General features: G+C 53.5%; 1 protein-coding gene and 1 long non-coding RNA gene across 14 annotated transcripts; one reads left to right on the top strand and one right to left on the bottom strand.

The window, feature by feature from the left end:
• Window positions 1-1,086: 1,086 nt before the first annotated feature.
• On the top strand, window positions 1,087-16,917 carry CITED1 (Cbp/p300 interacting transactivator with Glu/Asp rich carboxy-terminal domain 1). 12 transcript variants are annotated; one of them, XM_070605748.1, is made up of 6 exons: window positions 11,724-11,831; window positions 12,173-12,191; window positions 12,481-12,555; window positions 13,280-13,400; window positions 15,629-15,753; window positions 16,311-16,917. In XM_070605748.1, the coding sequence occupies exons 4-6, from the start codon at window positions 13,388-13,390 to the stop codon at window positions 16,836-16,838; spliced, it is 666 nt and encodes a 221-aa protein (XP_070461849.1). In that variant the 5' UTR covers window positions 11,724-11,831; window positions 12,173-12,191; window positions 12,481-12,555; window positions 13,280-13,387; the 3' UTR covers window positions 16,839-16,917. The 12 variants fall into 12 exon arrangements, with proteins under 12 accessions (XP_070461851.1, XP_070461843.1, XP_070461853.1 ...); XM_070605747.1 differs by lacking the exons at window positions 11,724-11,831; window positions 12,481-12,555 and adding an exon at window positions 11,565-11,665; XM_070605745.1 differs by lacking the exon at window positions 12,481-12,555.
• LOC103545554 (uncharacterized) lies at window positions 7,197-11,338 on the bottom strand. Of its 2 annotated transcripts, XR_011536129.1 has the most exons (4): window positions 11,200-11,338; window positions 10,689-10,854; window positions 10,088-10,243; window positions 7,197-9,765 (listed from the first exon to the last, which is right to left on the bottom strand). It is a non-coding gene; the product is annotated as an uncharacterized lncRNA (long non-coding RNA). The 2 variants fall into 2 exon arrangements; XR_011536130.1 differs by lacking the exon at window positions 10,689-10,854 and having other exon boundaries at window positions 11,200-11,337.
• Window positions 16,918-18,732: the final 1,815 nt, after the last annotated feature.

Raw genomic sequence — 18,732 nt, 5'->3', positions numbered from 1 at the left:
GGAGGGCATGGGTTTGCACTAGTTGGAAACGGAGAGGAAGGCAGAATAAGGGTGAGAACGTGGGTTGAACTGGGGAGTGGGGATAATGTTTATATGTGCATGTGAATGGAGACAAGCAGAAGAGAAACTACCAACATCACAGCTGTGTACTGGGGGGAGGGGGCGGGCAGGGACGACTACCATTTCTCAAGGCCCACTCCAGTCCTCTCTGGCGTGCTCCTCTGCCGGGCTGGTGGCACCACTCACTATCCTGCAGTTTTCCTGCCAGATGGGGCTGCCTCCTCCAAAGGTGCCTGTCAGCTCCCTGGCATGATCCTGCGGTTACCAGCCTGGAAGGCTGGAGGGAGGGAAAAACTGCCATCCTTCCCACCCTACCCTCTCTGTCCATGAGTTACTGGGCTCTCCTCTACCACCCTCCATCTGGCTTTCACTCATATCTTTTTCTCCTTTGAGGAATATTCTGCAGAATCTGTTTCATATTCCACTCCTGAGCCCATTTAGCTAATCTCTGCTCCCATCTCCCCTCTGACTCTCATGCAATTTCTCTCTTCCACATCCAGAAGCCAGACTCTCCAGCTCAGCCATTCCTTCATTCAACAGATATTTATCATGGCCTGCTATGGACCAAGCAGTGTTCTAGACATTGGGAGTACAGAAGTGAACAAAACACAAAAGTTCCTACCCTCATGGAGTTGTGCATTCTAGCTGGGGAGACAGATAATAAAAGTAATATGGCAAGTGGTGATCAGTGCTAAGGAGAAAAATAAAACAAGGTAAGAGTTGAGAGTGATGGAGTTGCTGTTTTAGATAGAGTGCCCAGGGAAGGCCCATTTGAGGAGGTGACATGAGCAAAGACTTGAATGCAGTGAGGTGGCAAGCCATGTGACTATCCTGGCAAGAATGTTCCAGGCAGAGGGAACAGCAAATGCAAAGAAAGTGAGACAGGAACTGCCTTGTCATGTCCGAAAAACAGAGAGGCCAGTGTACCAGAAGCTGAGGGAATGAGGGGGAGGGGGGAAGAAGAGAGTGTGGTGAAGTAGGAGGGACCAGGTCATAGCGGCCACTGTAAGGACTTTGACTTTTGCCCTGGGTGGGATGGAGAGCCATTGGAGGCTCCCGAGCAGAGAAGAACAGGATCCCTCTGGCTGCTGTGTTGAGAACAGACTGTAAGGGACAGGGCACGAGGAGAGCAACAAGACCCCTGAGGAGGCTGCTGGCAGTGATCTAGGTAAGAGATGGCAGTGGCTTGGACGAGAGTAGTTGCTGTGGAAGTGGTAAGAAGTGGTTTGGATCCTGGATGTATTTTAAAGAGAGAGCTGACAGAATTGGCTGATCAGCTGGACATAGGGTTTCGAGAGAAAGAGAAAGGCAAGGTCTTTAGTCTGACAAACCTGGCGAACAGAGGTGCCATTTACTGAGCTTGAGAAGCTGGGGTGGGGGAGGAGGGGACAGGGGACAGGGGATCAAGTGCCTTATTTGGCCGAGTTCAGGAGAGAGAACTGGGATCTCTCCCGGAAGCTTAGGGCTTGGCTCGATTGCTTGCTGGTGGGGGTGGAGGGTGGATGGAGAAGGTCGAGGCAACGAGCGTGCTTTACTGAGTAACAAGCTGTACTGAGCTCCATGTATATCTGCCTGCGTCACCTTCAGTGAGCACAATATCAAGGCTGAATTTCTTAAAGTGGCATCCAAGCTCCTGTGACCTCACCAAACCCATCCTGTGCTGTTCTCCTAGTTCCCATCAATGCCTTTGCACAAGCTGTCCCCAACACCTGGTGAATGCTGGCCTTCAGCTCAGACGTCACCCCCTCCTATCTCCCAGTTGATTTTATTAATGTCTGCTTTTTGATCTCCCCCCTGTACTGGGAAATCCTTGAAGGCCAAAGTGGCACGTTGGTCCTCTCTGAGGCCTTGGTGACCAAAGCAGAGTGGAGCAGGGGCTCAGCTGGAGTTTGTGGCCTGAGGGAACAACTGCATAGGAGTAACAGCCAGCCCTGAGCCCACCCCGGTGGGTCGGGAGGCCCGACTTCCCACACAGTCATATGTGACAATGAGGAAAACAGGGCCAAGGAGGTGAAGTCAGGCTTGGAACTGGACTCGAATTGGAAGGCTGACTCCAACCCCCAAGCAGCAGGGAACAGGAGTCAGGGAAGAGTAATTACTCACATGTGTATAGCACTTCAGTTTATAGCCACAGACGTTATCTCACTCAACCCTGGCACAGCCTCATAAGGTAGGTATTCTTATTTTCCCCACTCTACATCTAAGGAAACTGAGGCCCAGTGAGCTAAAGTCACTTACCCAAGGTCACACAGCTAGGAAGTGGCAGCCTCGAGACTTGAACCAAGGTCAATCTGATGGCAGAGCCCCATGCTCTCCATATCACACTAAGCCTTGCCTCGAGCTGGCTGGGAAGGTGACCGGTCGGGTCTCGGCAGCCATTATCCCCTCCCTACCTATCCTGACTGTGTTCCAGCTGGGATGGTAGCATGAATTGGCGTTTACTCATCCCCTCAGAGTGGGCAAGGCCGGGGCCACAGAGCCTGGGACTCAAACATAGCAAGGAATCATCCATATTGGAGACTCCAAAGGTAACACTTTTCCCAAAGGAAGAGGTTTGAAGAAAATGTATGAGAAGTGCAAAGAGAGGCTGTGGGAACCTTCTGCACCCCCCGCCCCCCCCCGCACCCCCCCCCCAGGCCTGCTGAAGGTCTGCCCTGCCCAGGAGAGGGCAGCTCCACCCGCAATCCCCCAGCCGAAAGTCCCCTGGAGAAGTCCTTCTCGAGGGCCATGCTTTCCTTCCGGTTGGGCGCTGGGCCTGGACGGTTCTTGGCTGGCAGCAGTTGGGCCCTCGCACCTGTCAGTCCAGCTCCCCTGCTTCACAAACACACGCCCCCAGCGAGCGCAGCGCTGCTTCCAGACAGCCAGTCACTTAGGCCTCCCCCCACTTTGGGCCGGTTTCTTTCTCATTTGATTTCTTTTCCTTGCCTTGTTTTCTTCCCAGGCACTCACTCTCTCACTCTTTCGCTCTTTCTCTCGCTCTCATTCATTCTTTCTTTCTCTCTCCATTGAATACATTTCTTTCCGCTCAGTCTGTCTCTTTTCCCCTGACACTAACCAGGTATCAATACAGTGCTAGCTTCCTCCTCTGTAACAGTGAGAGAGGTTCGGATGAGGTCGTCTCTCCAGTCCCCACCGCTCTGACATTCAGTTTTGAGGAAAAGGCAAGAGCCTGTCAGGGGAGGGGGGAGCTAAAGAGCAGGAAAGGGAGATAAAACCAGGCAAAACTGGATCCAAATCCCAGCATCCTCACTTGCTAGCTACGTGACCTCAGCAAGGTTGCCTCACCTCTCTGAGCCTCCTTCCTTCATCTGTAACATGGGACTGATAATAATAGTGACAACCTCACATCGGGGGAGCAGGGGGTGTGAGAATCGACCTCGCTCATGGATGGGAAAGGCCCTTATATATATGTACATATATATATATATATATACATATATATATATACACACACACACATATATGCATATAAGAGAAGGGTCCCGGGGGCATTGCTTAGAAGGTAGTGAGGGCCAGTGGTCACCAGCAGAGGCCCTGGGGCCAGTTTTCTTGGTTCGAATCCTCAGCCCAAAACATACAGGGTGTAGAATGTTGGCAAGCTGACTAACGTCTCTGTGCCTCAACTTCCCTATCAGCCAAATAGAGATGAGGTAATCATAGTATTAGCCTTACACCTCAGATTGTTGTGGGGATTAGATGAGAGAAGTACAGAGCTCTAAGAACACTGAGGGTCTGTCACTGAATAAGTGCTCAGAAAACGTTACCATTGATATTTTTCATCGGAGCTCGTAGGACTGGAACTCCTCTGAGGAGGTGTTCTTCAGGGCGATGGGCCACTGCAGGAGCCGAGTCATGTGGAGGGCAGACTCATGTCTCTGCAGGGCCTCCAAGTGTGCACCCCACACAGGGACACCTGCAAGTCAGCTTGGTTCCTCTTGCAAAGCCGTGCACCCTGGGGTGAGGGTTGAGTAAAGCCCAGAGGGAGCAGCACCTGTTTCTAATCAGGCCTCCCAGAGGAAGAGCCTTTCTGTGATTAGCCCAAGGAGACGGGATACGCTAGCTGAAGGACACCGCCCCTGTGTCAAGGCAGGAGAGAGGCCTTGGGTAACGGGGCCTGTGGGCCTCTCTGCGTGGCTGGCAGCAAAGTCTGCACCCTGACCCCTGAGGTACCCTAGATCCTTGATCCATCTCTAGCTCTCATCGCTGATCCCCAGAGGGACGAGAGTCATGGCTGTGGGGATCAGGGGAAATGTTTCCAGTCCCCCAAGTTGTACATGCAAAATGAATCCTAACCACGTTCACCCAGCCGTGTTTGTCTGAGCCGACCCCAGACCCAGAGTTAAGGGCCAAGAGAGGCAATAGGGGCTTCTGGTCCAAGCTGGGAGACCTCTCTTGTCCATGCCAGCAGGGGCTCTGATTGGAGGAAAACTGGGGTCCTTGGATGGATGAACAGTGGAAGCTTGAGGCCTCATATGCAATGGGATTGGGAGGCTGGGAGGGCAGGGCCCCAGAGCCCAAGAGAGGTGAGCGCAGGAAAGGCTCCCAGCATGGAGATGAGGTTGAGGGCTAAGGGGCTGCAACATCACCTCAGGGCTCAGGTAAGGGGAACAGTTTGAGCCCTACGCTGCAGGGAGCGAGGCTAGACTAAAATGGCCTCATCTTCTTAAGGAAGAAGTAAGCTGAAAGACACTGCACTGGCCAGAGTGGGGGGATGACAGAAAAGGGAGAGCAAACAAGACCCCAAAGGTTTACATTCTAGAAGCTAAAGCGAAACTAGGGAAGGCCTGGTATGCTCGAGGCCTGGCCAAAATGTATTTAGCAAAGTGAGATGGGGCCCTGGTCACTCCCTGGCACAGGGAAACGTATGGACTGAGATCCCCTCACCCTACCCTTTAGGGCTTTGAAGCATGTGTCCATGATTGCGCTGGGCTGGAGGGGCCGGGGAGGGGAGAGGAAGGGAGAACTGAGGTGAAAACCCAGCCTCAGGGCCCTGAGGAGAAAGCCCCTCTCTGTGTGTCTGCACCGGTGGAGAGAGGCAGGGGAATGTCCCCCACAGTTTGGCCAAAAGTCATCCTGCCGATTGCTCTTTTTGACACAACCTCACACTTTCTTTCCAGCCCTATATTCCTGGCTGTGTGCAAGCTATTTCCACTTGGATGTTCTGCCAACAGCTTAAACTAAACACGCTTAAAGCAGAGTTTCTCTTCCCCCACAAAGCCTCACACCTTCCCAAGGCCTCCAGCTTCCCCGCTGACACCCCAACAGCGAAGAGCGCAAGGCCTGGCCAGCCTGGCTGCCTCTCTTTCTCTCCTACCCCAGCATCTCTCTCCCTCCCTGCCTTGTACAACACTGTGCTCTTCCCTGCGGAATATTTTTCAGAGGCATCTTTGCCACCCCGCATGCTACAGCCCTCTCCCCCCATGCACATCATCCCTAGAGATTCCTGCCACAACCCCTAGAACTGGGCTCCCCTCTCAAGGTCTCTCCCTCAATCTGGGCCACGCATACATTCTGGCCACACACACTGACCATTTACTGCAGTGGGTGTGGTGGAGCATCCATTCTCGAAGAAAGAAAAGCATAGACACACATAACAGAGGAACAGGTAGCCTAGTGGGAAGAGTTTGCCTTAGGAGTGAGTCAGACCTGGCTGTGAATCCCAGCTCTGCTGCTTACGAGCTGTGTGATCTTGGGCTTGGTATTGCACCTCTCTGTGCCTCAGTGCCTCTCTCTCTAAAACGGAGATGGTAGTGTTGACTTCCTAGCGTTCTTGTGAAGTTGAATGCTAGAAGGGGGCACAAAGAAGGGGCATACACTAGAATGACGTCCCCAAAGGCTGGAGTGGGCAGAGCCATGAAGACGGTTCCCAAGGGTACAAGAGGCTGGGTGGCCAGAGTTGTTTGTATAGTTGTGGTTTTCCCATTGCATATAAATAACAGGAAATCAAGTACGGAATCAATTCAACTGGACCCAATTCTTGACCCTTTCCAAAACTTCCTCCACTCCCTTGTGTCATCAGGAAACCAAGGCTACAATCTACGAGGATGCCCTGTTATCACTCTTCTCTTGTCTCAGTTTTCTGTTTCTCAAGGCCCTTTCCCCAGTACTAATCTTATTTCCTCTCTTCTTCTCCTTTGTCTTCTCTTCTTTTCAATCCTTCTCCTTTTTCTTAACACAGGAGCAGAAGCTAGTGCCTGTCCAAGCCCGCTGGCCTGGGGCAGAGGAATGTGGCCACTCCCTCCGCGGGCGGCCAGGCCCAGGCGCTCACTCGGGCTGGCAGGGGCAGGCGCAGAGCTGGGGAGGCTCCGGCACCTTGCTCTGAGGGGCTGGAAAGCACTACAGACATTAGCTCATCACTCCCTGGCAGAGGCCGACCGGTCTGCTATTCTCACTAGCATCTTCCAGATGGGGAAATGGAGGCACAGCCACACTCAGTGTGGTTGCAGACTCGCAGGATCCCAAGGTGGCTTCTGGGCAGGGTCTGCAGATAGAGCAAGCAGAGAAGGGCCACCCAGACTTCTCTAAATGGACTTCTATTCCTTGAGATCGTCAGGGGGAAGGAAGGATATAGGCAAGAACTGTGCTCCAGACTGCAGTATCTGAAGGGGGCAGCAGGGGAAAATGGGGGAGCCTGGCTAGGACCCACCATCTCCTGAGCCCCCCACACATGAAGGGGCCCCCAAACAGCTGCGGCTTCACTTACTAGCCCATTAGGAAGGACTCACTAGTCTTCCTGAGAAGATGTCTGCCCCATCCATTACCTCTGGAGTCAGAGGCAGCGGGATAAAGTCTGCATGGCCAGACACCAAAGGGTTAACTATGATGCGGTTGGGTTATTATGTTTCCCTCCTGGTGCTTTTCTGTTATTTCCAAATTCTGTGCAGGGAACAATTATGACGTTTATAACCAGACAAAATGTTAATTATTTTTAATTATGAAACAGGAGAAGCAATTGGGATGTGGTGATGAGCCCTGGGTGTGGAGTGAGGCTCCCCAGGTCAGCCCACTCTCTTGCTTCCTGGTTGTGTGATCTGGGGCAACTGACTTCACCTCTTTGAACCCCAGGTTTCTATAAAATGGAGATAGTCAGCCCTACAGGGTTAGCATAAGATTAAAAAGGATAATATATGTGAAAATGCTTTTTAAAATATATTTATGGAACTTTTCAAACATATACACAAGTACACATTATAATGAAGACCCATGTACCCATCTTCAATAATTACCATCTTACTTCAACTCTATCCTCACCCGCTTTAGTCCCATCCCCACTGGAATATTTTAAAGCAAATCCTAGACGTGCCCTTTTTTTCCATAAATACTTCGGTACCGAACTGCTTTTTACAGTTTTTCATGATTAAAAACTAATACATGGTGACTGTAAAAAATTTGGAAAATGAAGAGATCATGTACAAAGGAGAAAACAAAAATCACCTATAACCCCACCACCCAGAGACAACCACATTTTGGAGTAGTCTATGATTTATTCTATGCACATATATATACATTTTTAACAAAAGTGGGATCCTACTATATATGCCATTCGTAGGTATCATTTTATTTTCATTATAAAAGTAATAAAAATCATATTACAGAAAAATCAAGAGATGAGGGGAAATTACCCATAATCCTTTATCACATAATATAAAAACTGTTAATATTTTAAAATATTTTCTTCCCTTTTTTTCAATTTACATACATACCTTTAACGCAAGTGGGATTGTACTGATTATGCATTTTTCAAATTATGAATCTGTTTTAATTGTAAGAAAATAATATAATCATATTGCAGAAAAATAAAGGAAAAAAATATCATCCATAATCCCACTACCTCAATTGTAACCACTGTTAACAATTTTGGTGTATTTCCTTCCAATATTTTTCCTATGCACATATAACTTTAACAAAAGTGAGAGCATACTGTTTATGCAGTTAACTACAAACATATTTAGTTATAAGAATAATATAACCATATTGCATAACACGGAGAAAAGAAGAAAAACATCACTCCTAATCCTGCCACCCTACCGACACTGCTGTTGGCTCGGTGTTTTCCTGACGGTCGCTTCACTGCCCATATTCATACGGGCTCGGAAACATACTGAGTATTTAATTTTCTACTCTTTGTGCCCTTTGCAACTTGGCATCATATTTATGCAACTTTGTACCCAGCATTTTTTTATTTAATATTTTGTTGTGAACATTTCCCCATGAATAAAAGAGTTTTTGAGATCAGGATTTTTTTTAGTGTCGAGGTACCAAGGGACACTCTGTTACCATGGACATTTCGATGGCTTTCCAGTTTTCACCATTATAAACAGTTCTGCTCCAAACATTCTGGAACAGTTTTGTGCTTTTTAACTTTTCTACACACATATTGAGTATATGTTTCTGGAGACCACTCTGTATGTTTGTGGGCTGTCCTGTAAAAAGTGATCATCTTTTACTGGTCTGTAATTTACTCCTGTCACATGGCTCAGGCAACCCTTGGTCCTGGAGGGTGGGGTTTTGAGAACAAATCTGCATTTTCCTCTCCCTCCCCTTCCTGAGTTTATAAACCTCCTTCATCCCTTCTCAGCCCGGTCTTTAAATTAATCAGTCAGCAAGTATTATTGAACCTGAAGCATGTGAGCTGAGGCACGGCTGGGAGGCAAAAGGAAAAGAGCCAGAAGGCGCAATCACAGCATTTGCTGACCGCTTGCTACACAACAGCACCAACCAGGCTAAGCTTCTCCTTCCATCCTTGCAACAACCCCAGAGCCGCTACCCTTATTATCCCCGTTTAACAGATGAGAAAACTGAGGCTCAAAGAATGGAGCCACTTGGCCTAAGATCGTACAGCTAGTAAAGGGCAAAGTAGGGATTTAAACACAGGCAGGCGGACTGACCCCTGAACCCCGACGCTTGACCACCTGTCTAGAGGGCCTCCTTACCCTCCCAGGCAGCGAGGTGTAGGGGTGAGAGTAAGGACTGCAGTCAGCCTGACCCGGATTCAAACACCAGGCCTCCTGGCTGTGTGAACTTGGGCAAATCTCTGGGACTCCATTTCACCTTTGGTAAACCCTACCTCACAGGGCTGTCGTGGAAATTAAATGAGATGATGGATGGGAACATGCCAGGCCCAATACTGGTGCACAGAATGTTCTTGCTGAGTGACCACCCCTGTTCCCTCCTTGCTTGGTGAGCCCGCGGTCTAGTTACGAAGTTAGAGATAAGAGTTCAGCGGAGAACTCTGAGCTCGGCTGGAGCCAACTGGGAAGTCAGTGATCCAGGGCATATTTGCAGAGAAATGCAAATGTCTCCTTTGCTCTCTCTGCCTCTGCAACTAACCTCCTCTCTCATCTCCCCCAAAAGGAAAGGGGTGGCTTTTGTGCTCCAAAGCTGAGTGCTTGAAGCCTCTCTCTTTCCTGCTCCCAAGGAGGTGTACAGTGGAGACGACAGGAAGTCACTAGTGGGGAGACCCTTTCTGGCATGTGGGCACAGAGAAACGTGGCGGAGGGCGCTCCTTTTTCTGCCCTTCAATGGTCCGGATGGGGGAGGGGGCTGGCTGTGGAGCAACTGCTCCGGAGACACTCCAGAAGCCGAGATGAACATATGCCTCTTTCTAACAATTGGCCTGGGAGCCATCCAATAGATGGAGGGCGGATCCGCCACCTCCCGGATCCGGAGCCTGCAGCGGAGATGCTGCCGTTTCCAGACCCGCTCCTGAGCGGGGGCGGAGAGGGAGGGAAGGTCGGAGGTCCAAATTAGCAACACAATATGAAAGCCTAGGGTCGCTCATCTCCCGCAAACACCAAGATGGCTCGAGAGTGTATTTCACGTGCAAACTCTGTGCAGTTTTAGGGTCCCGACTGATGCCGCCTTTTATCAGAGGGAAACTGGGCACGACCCACGGGCTTTGGGCAAAGTGAGAAAGTGCAGCCATGGTGTGTGGCGTGTGGTTGTTACCGGGGTTTGTGTTGGAGTAGGGTGGGGGGAAGGAATGGCGACGCTCAAGGCAGCTTTTGGCGCTGGGGAATGGATTTACCTGGCGTCCGGAGCATTCGCCCCAGCTTCCTCCAAGTGTCAAAGAAGGGCCTTGATCCGTCCCTCCATTTGCTCTCCATGTTTATGTCAGTAAGCCCGTCAGCCCGTCAACAAACAGAACTTTGTTCAAAGAGCAAATGCAGGGCACTTGAAGATACTAAAAAAAGAAAAGGAAAAGGAAAAAGGAAAGAATGAAAGAACGAAAGGAAGAAAAAGAAAAAAAAGACCTTTATGTCTTCAAATCCAATTAGGAAGACAGAACACATATATAGTGAAAATGACTTCATGACATCCCCCACCCCTTTTCCTTAACATCAGGACTTTTTTTAAAGAGCATGTTTTATAAACAGTGTAAACTGAGTAGTTCTTCCGAAAGGGGCCAAAAAAGGGAGTTTGGTAGAGGAGTAATCCTGGTGGCCTTCCTGTAAGGGGTGAGATGGGAGTTTGTTGGCCACAAGGAACAGGAACTGAGATGAAGAAGAAGCAGACCTCTTTCCCATAAAGATTTGTAAGATAATATCCCAACCCGAGAAAGGTGTGCTCCAAATGCAAAATGTTATTCTGGCTAGATGAGAATGATTATATAACCACAACAAAATAACCTGGCATCGTGGGAAGGCAGGAGGAATCCCCGCGAGCCCCCTGGGCAAGCTCCTCGGACCCTGCCTCCTGTTCTTGGCTTTTCGCGAGCCTCGTGAGCTGCCCCTGGCCTCACGGTCCGGGAGGGCGGCACATCTCCGCGTCGCATCTCGCCAGCCTCCTTCCGCCCTGGATGACCACCAGAGAGAATCCCTCGAACCCACCCCCCGCTCAGGCCTTCCAGGGAAGCCACCGCTGACGGACAGGCCCTCCATGAGGCTCTGCCCGGAATCCAGCGACTTTAAGGGGAAAGAAACCCCCAGCCTCGGCCCTTCGATAAGGGAGATGGTGCAGCCCAAAGGGGGCAGACGGGCTCTGAGAAAGCCCTGCAGAAACCCCAAATCCTGCCCCGCCGGCCCCGTCCCGTGTGCGTCCCCCTCCTCCGGGTCACAGCTCTCCCCCAACTCCCTGAAGCCCGCTCCGGCCACCCGCTAGATTTAGGTCAGAAAGCAGACACTCACGGCTCTCCCTCACCTCAGCGAAATTACTAAGTGGAATTTATTGGGCAAGTCCATGCGGGGCGGTAGGGAGAGACCGTGTCCCGGGCCCGGGCTCCCGCCAGCTTTAGAAGCGCCACGAGTCGGCCGGGGCCCGGGGCTCGCGGAGTCCACGGCCTGGACCCGCCAGCCCCACCCCGGGAGCCGCGGCCGGTCCCCGGCGCCGCCGGACCCGCGGGGCCGCTCGGACTCCGTTCCCCGGCCGGCCCTTCGCTTTCACACGATCCGCCGTGACTGCACCAGCTCGAGCGCCTTTAAAGGGCCACACACGCCAGCCGCCGCTATAAAATGTTCCCGGCGGCACAGCTGCAGAAGGGGCACCGCTGAGCTGCCGAGAGGAGGCCCGCTCCGCCCGGCTGCCCGCCCGCAGCCCGCCGGCGAGGGGTCGTCCCTGGCGAGGAGGAAGAGGGCTGAGGAAGGCACGGCACCCGCTCTGGCCCTCGGTGAGTATCCAGTTCAGATTTTGCCACCAACTCGCCCACGAGCCAGGACATGTGCTAATAATGCCCTAAGCCGGTTATAAAGACGTGGAAATTGGGGGGAGAGAGAAAAAGGGGGAAAAGGGTCTGTCCTTCCTGGGATTCCTAGCCGAGGCCAGCCTGCTGCCGTGTGCGTGTGCGTCAAGGCTCTCCGGGCAGCAATGGGGGCTTGAGAGCCGGGGCCCCCGCGCCGGGAAGGGAGCGCGGTGGCCGCCACCGCCACCGCCCCGGAGTCAGGCGCCGAAGCTGCGGGCGGGCGGGCGGGCGGGCACGGGCGCGGGCCGGGGCTGCTTGGCGCGGCACGGTGCGGTGCGGCGGCGGCGCGGCGCGGCGGTGCGGGCTTTTCCCAGGCGCCCCGGGGTCGGGTGGCACTGAGCGCGACCGGCTCGCGGCGGCGGCGTGCGTGCCAGGGGCTGGGGGCTCCGCCGCTTCGCCCGCGGCTCACCGGGCTCCGCGCTTCCCTCTCTCCAGGGCAGGCGGCTTCGCGGAGGTAAGCCGGGCCGCCGGGCAGGGCGCTGGGCTGGGCGGCGGGGCCGGGGACTCCAGCGGAGCGGGCGTGGGGCGCGGGCGGCGGCCAGGCGGGCCGAGGGGCTCTGGGGGACTTGTTTTCTGTTTGGAGGCTGCTCTGCTGGGGGCAGAGGGGCCGCCGCCCGCCCGTCTGCGAGCGAGCCGGTTCGCTCGCCAGCGCGCCCGCCTGCCGGCCAGCCGGGCCAAGCGCCCGCTTCTCCCGGGGAGACGGCAGGCAGCACCTTTTCTCCCCGCGCCCGCGCTTTCTCCAGCTTGGCTTCCACCGACTTTGCTAATCGCCCGGACCGCATCTGGACGCTCCGGCTCCGGGGCTGCACAAAGCTCAGGTTTCCTTCGGGGGCTGGAGGCGAGAGGGGCTTTTCGGGCCGAGTTCAGCGGAATTGCGGGATGGAAGTTAGCGAATTTGGGCAACTTGCCTCTGCTACCCAATCGACCTTTGCTCTCCCCCACTCGCACGCCCACACACACGCGCACACCCACGCACACACCCCTCTCCCTATAAACGAGGGCAGCGGGGCCGGGCAGCGCACGGAGTCCCAGCCTCGCGGAGCGCCGGACTTGGAGTCAGACAGACCTGGCTGCGAATCCCGGCTCCGCCACTTTCTATCGCTGTGACCTTGGGCAAGTTACCGAACCTCTCCGAGCCTCTCTCTTCTCGCAGCGGGGTGATAGCACTGACCACAGGCGGCTTGGCTAGGGGGTAGGCTCAGCCTGCGGCCGCGTCGGCTGCTCCGCGGGCGCTCAGTAAGTGTTGGTGAGGCGCGGGAGTGGCCGCCGCCGGCGCCGGAGTGCGCCCTCGCGCGCGGAAACACCGCGGGGCCCCAAACTCGCCGCGGAGGCCGAGACCCCGCGCCCCTCCCCGCCTGCCCATCCCGTCTCTACGATCGGCTCTTGATGCAGCACTTGCGGGAACGGACGCTCGGGGCCCTGCTGGCCTGGGTGCTCGCGCCCACCGTGCAGGGATGCTCCCTGCTGCACCCAGCTCCGGCGGCTCCACCTGGGATGCGGCAAGGAGGGCAGCCGAGCTGTCCGCAAACAACGGGCCTTTAGTTTTCAGGTGGCGAAACTGACTGGTCTGGTTAGAGCGCGTCCAAGCCAAGCCGCAGTACTGTTTGGATTTTTAAATTTCTCCTTCTGAGTGAGAAAATAGCAATCGAGATGGAGCCATCCGGTTGGTGCCATTTTAACTTTTGGTCCCCCAACAGGTCAAAGACGCGGCCCCCCTACCTGCCTCTCCCTTCTCTCTTCTTCCTCTCCCCTCCCCACCCCCATCTAGGCGGGAGGGGGCTGCCGGCCCACTGGGAGGTCTGAAGCGAAGGGCGAAGGGCGGGCGGCGGGACGGGGACCCAGTTCCCGGGGCCGAGAGGCACCAGCGGGCGAGGAGGCACTTGTTGCTCCAGGTTGCCCAGCCGCCTCTGGCAGCCGTTTCGCAGTGGTCAGCTCGCGGCTTGGAGAGCGGGCTGGGACATTTCTGCGCTGCCAAGTTTTGCCTTTGAATGGGCTGGGTGGCAGAGTGGGGACAGAAAATCGGGGATGCAGGGGCAGGGATTCCGTTCAAAATTCGATTGCCTCTTCAGATAGATTTAACAACACTTACTGAGCGCCTACGGAGCACAGACCCAGGCCAGGGGTCGGGGCGGGCGGGAGTTGGGGGGACGGCAGTGATGGGAGGCGACAGATCTGAATGGAAACAGGGTCCCGCCTAGGGGAGCTCCCAGCCTGAAGGGGGAGACATGATAAAATGGTCTTCCCCAAGAACTGATATCAGAACAGAGATACTTTTTTCTTGTTTTCTCTATCCCCCCCCCCGCCCCCCCTTCTGTTCCTTTTTGTTATTGTGATTGCTGCTGCTGTTTTTTCTTTTGTACATTCGGGTACCCATGGAGCATAAAGAAGGCTGGATACAAACAGGAAAAGATAGGCAGCCCCCCCCCCCCCCCGCCCCGGCATTTTTCTTAGGATATGAAAATTGCTTGATCCTGAAGGTGCTGGGCTCTTGGACACAGACGACATGGCTTAGACTCCTTATCTTGTCATCACTGGCTTGAAATATTCTCAGAGAAGAAACAGGGCTCAAATCAAGCAGTGGTGGCAACCCAGCAATTGATTTTTTTCCTCATGTTTTCTTTTTTTACCCCCGTTCTTCCTTTCTCTGTTTTTCTTGCCTCCCTCCCCTACAAGGAAGTGGTGCAAAGATGATAAAGAGAGGTAGTTAAGTGGCCACTTTCTGGAAGTGTCTGAGCAGATTCTTAACGACCACATGGGGGGAGGGAGGTGTCGGGGAGAATTCTAGCCTTGCTGGAAAGACTAGAGACTCTTTAAGGTCCTGAAGATTCTTTGGGCCAACAGGCATTTTTAAATATGAAATTCTACATCTCGAATTCATCATGAAGGCTAGACTGTGTAGGGCTTTAAAAAAAAAAAAAAAGCTTCTAGGAAAATAACTTGAGAGTTTTCAGAGATTTCTTATTTTCTGGTTTGGGGGGTTCTCCTCTCCTCTTCCCCTTATCCTTTGGCACTTGAGCTAGGGAATCATTTCCTCAGGAGCCATCTGAATCATTCCAGGCATGATGATTTGGCCAGCGGGCAGGTGAGGTGTGTGGGCATAGGAGTGCTAGATCCTGCTCCCAGAACCACTGCTACCTGATGAGAAAGCCATTGAGTTTCTGTGCCTCAGTTTCCCCCCAGGAAGAATTATTCCCACCTGTCTCTACAAATGGATGTGGCTGGGCTCAACAGGTGTCCTGGGAAAGCCCAGTGCTGCCGGCGCTCACTTGGAGGTGGCTTGAGGCACGGAGGAAGTTGAGACATCCCTAGCTGCTCTCTGGCTGCCTCAGAGCGCCCAAACCACCCTGATCAGCTTCTCTCACACCCATGCCCAAGGCAGGGCTTTGGAGCCCCATGACATTTGCTTTGGGGACTGATTCCTTCGCTGGGTTGCAGCATCTAGCTTTCTAGGTCTTCCTTGCCCTGACTGCTTCCCACTTTTCTCCCAGTCCAGTGGAGGCCCCAGCTCTCCAGCCCGCATGTCTGTGGTCCGTTGAGACAAGTGCGCTGCTTATTCAGGGCCATACCTGCTCTCAGAATCAGGAACAGTGCCACCCCCCCTCCACTTGGGCTCTGAAATCACTTGCATGAGGAAGCAGTCACGTGTGTCCCCTCTTGGTGATGTGGGTAGCTGGCTGCCTGGGCAGCACCTGGCCGAATCAAGCACCTTTCCTGCCTCAGGCAAAAGTTCTGGCTTGAGCTCCCCGTCTGCTCAGGTGGCGTCTGGTGTTGAGTCTAACCCTGTCACGGTCCTTGCCTTGTAGCTGTGTGGAGTTGCCCTGCTTCGGGCTCGATGGGGCTTTCTTGGTCAATGAAGCATTTGCCTTATTACCTCTTCTCCCTCACATACAGCGCGACAGCTCCAGCTGGCAGCATCACCTCCCACCAGTTTATCCAACTTCTGCCAAGGCTCTGAAATGCCAACTATGTCAAGGCCTGCACTCGATGTCAAGGGTGGCACCTCACCTGTGAAGGAGGTAACTTTTGCTGTTTTACAGATGGAGACACTGAAGCGTGGAAAGACGAACTGGTCTGCGGCCATGTGGCAGGCCTTCCTCGGGGTGGTATCTAGTGTCCTTTAGCAGAGAGGAGACGGCAGGTCTTTCTCTGAGGAGAATGAGAAGAGCTTCTGCCTAAATGTGCTCAAATCGAACCACTAGGGGTGTTGAAAAATGGCAGGGAAGGGGGCAGAGAAGCAGAATTGGAACAAGACCACTCCATGGAAAAGGTTAAAGTGAGGCTGAGAAAAGGGACAAGGAAATGCCCTTTTTTGAATGGTGAGGTGAAGAGAGGGTCGTGGGAGGGAGATGAGGGCAGCGAACTCACTTAGGATGGCGGGTCTGAGCTCAGGGCTCAGAGCCATGGCAGCAAAAGGATACTCCAGCTGGGAGCCTAACTTTCCAGGGGCGTTCTTGCTGCCCTCCCCACCATTAGCCCCAAATGAGGGCGCATGTAGGAGCTTTCTGGGCCTGATGAAGGGAGAGGGACAAGCCAGGAGCAGGGGTACTATGCTGTGTCTTTCTCTGTCTTCTAGGATGCCAACCAAGAGATGAGCTCTCTGGCCTACTCTAACCTGGGGGTGAAAGATCGCAAAGCAGTGGCCATCCTGCACTACCCCGGGGTAGCCTCGAATGGAACCAAGGCCAGTGGGGCTCCCACTAGTTCCTCGGGATCTCCATCTCCAATAGGCTCTCCTACTGCCACCCCTCCCACTAAACCCCCACCCTTCAACCTGCACCCCGCCCCTCACCTGCTGGCCAGTATGCAGCTGCAGAAGCTTAACAGCCAGTATCATGGGATGGCCGCCGCCACTCCAGGCCAACCCGGGGAGGCAGGGCCACTGCAAAACTGGGGCTTTGGGGCTCAGGTGGGAGGGGCGGGGTCACTCTCTCCTTCTACCGGTGCCCAGAGCCCTGCTATCATCGATTCAGACCCGGTGGATGAGGAGGTGCTGATGTCGCTGGTGGTAGAGCTGGGACTGGACCGAGCCAATGAGCTTCCGGAGCTGTGGCTGGGGCAGAATGAGTTTGACTTCACTGCGGACTTTCCATCTGGCTGCTGATGCCAACAGTCCCTTAAAGATGGAGGAATAAAGCCACCAATTCTGTTGTAAATAAAAATAAAAGTTACTTACAAAGAGATGGGCCGACTAGAGATGTTTTTCATTGAGGTCGAAAGGTGTACAGCATGATCTGACATCCGTCATCTGACATCCGTTTAGCAGTTCTGAGGCCCATGGGGGGGGTGTGGGGGGCTAGCTGAGAGGGAGCTGGGTGTGATGGGAGGAATGGGAAGGACTGGAGGGGACTGTGCACCAAATTCCTACCACTGCCACTGCTATTATCTCTTCAGGAGCCCAAGCACCTAGCTGCATTGCCTTCAGACCCCAGGAACCTATGCCAGGTTGAACACACGGGCTGCCTGGGGGCATTCCCGGAAGACAGACTGATCCAGCCCCTTCTGCAGCCTCCTCGCCACATGCACATCCAAGTCTAAGGGGTTGCCCTGGCCATGTGGCACACACTTCACCAGTTCTGAAAGCCACCCCCACCCACTCTCTAGCCCCAGTCCAATTGACTCATTAAGGCCACATCTGTGCCCTTTTGCCTATGGGCAATAGAAAGGACCTAAGAAGGGTCCTAGGACATGGGAGCTCAGATTTCTCTGGAAAATTGCAAAAGCTATAGACTCCCACCATTAAACTGAGATTCTAGGTGCCTTCTTCAAGTCCCTCAGATAGTTGCTCAACCCCTCCCTCCAAGCCTGGTACACTCTGAGTGGGCTTGTGTCCCCTAACTCTGGCCTCCCTGGCCCACTCTCTATGGGGATAGCCTGTTTCTTTGGGCTGGCCTCTCCAACGTAGAGATACAGATCAGGGCTGGGCTTGACAAGTTCAACTTTTGGGGCTATAGCCTTTGCCCTTGGATTAACTGCTGAAGAGGCAGTGGCTTCAGGAGCATGCCAAGTGACAAGACAGCAGCACTGAATTGAATCTTGGCCTTGAGAGGGCCCCCAACCCAGCCCTGTCCTCATGTTGACAACCCAAGGGCCTGGAGACGCCTCTGCCCACATTTCAGACTTCTAGAGACCTTCTTCCTTGGACATTGTGAAAACTAAACTTCTCAGGACCAGCATCAGGCCTGTCCCATAGCAAGCGCCTTGGAAGGAGCCCCCTGGCAGAGGCAATGCGGTCGATTCAGCACTCCCTGAACACCTGCTCTGGGCCAGGCACTGGGGGCATGAGTTAGATAAAGTTTGTACCTTTGAGGGAGTTCCTCATCTATAAGGAAAAAGGCACCAACAAGTTACAATGAAACACTATTTGCTATAGCAGGGGGAAGATGTTATTCTATCCCAGTAAAGGAAACAGCTCCATCTGCCTGGGAAGTTGGGAAGGCTTCCAGGTATTAAACTGGTCCATTTGTTTGTTTTTGTCTCTCACAAGTAATAAACACATGACACAATCTCCTTGTGAAAAGTACAAACTTTGTAGATGAGACTAAAGTACTCTTTGCCCTGCTCCCTCAAGCCTGATCACCTCTTGCTCTCCACAGAGGTAGCAGCTGTTTATCCATTTGTGGTGTATCCTTGCTGGCCTTGCTCTGTGCCTTTACACGAAGATGTATCTACCCATAGAAACAGTTGTTTCAAAATAAGACTAGAGTCAGCCAAGGAAAGAATGAGTGAGATGGAAAAGCTGTTACGCAGGGGCAAGTTCCTGAAGGGGGCCCAGGCAGCTAAAGAAGTTCGGCATGCAGGGTCATAGGGCTGGAGGGGGTATGGGAGGAGACGACACGGAAGAAGTTTGCAAGAGGCAGAGCACACAGGGCCTTCAAGGCCAGGTGGGGAGCACGCCTGTAGCCTTAGTACCGCCAGACCTTTGGCTTGTGAAGAACCTCTGGAAGTTTGTAAGCAAAGAATTAACCGGCTTTGATTTTTAGGATGATCCCACGCAA

The sequence above is a fragment of the Equus przewalskii genome, chromosome X (genome assembly GCF_037783145.1).
Source record: "Equus przewalskii isolate Varuska chromosome X, EquPr2, whole genome shotgun sequence".
NCBI classification, from domain to species: domain Eukaryota; kingdom Metazoa; phylum Chordata; class Mammalia; order Perissodactyla; family Equidae; genus Equus; species Equus przewalskii.
Note: the sequence above shows the minus strand (reverse complement) of the source record. Positions and strands in the feature narration are given on the sequence as shown.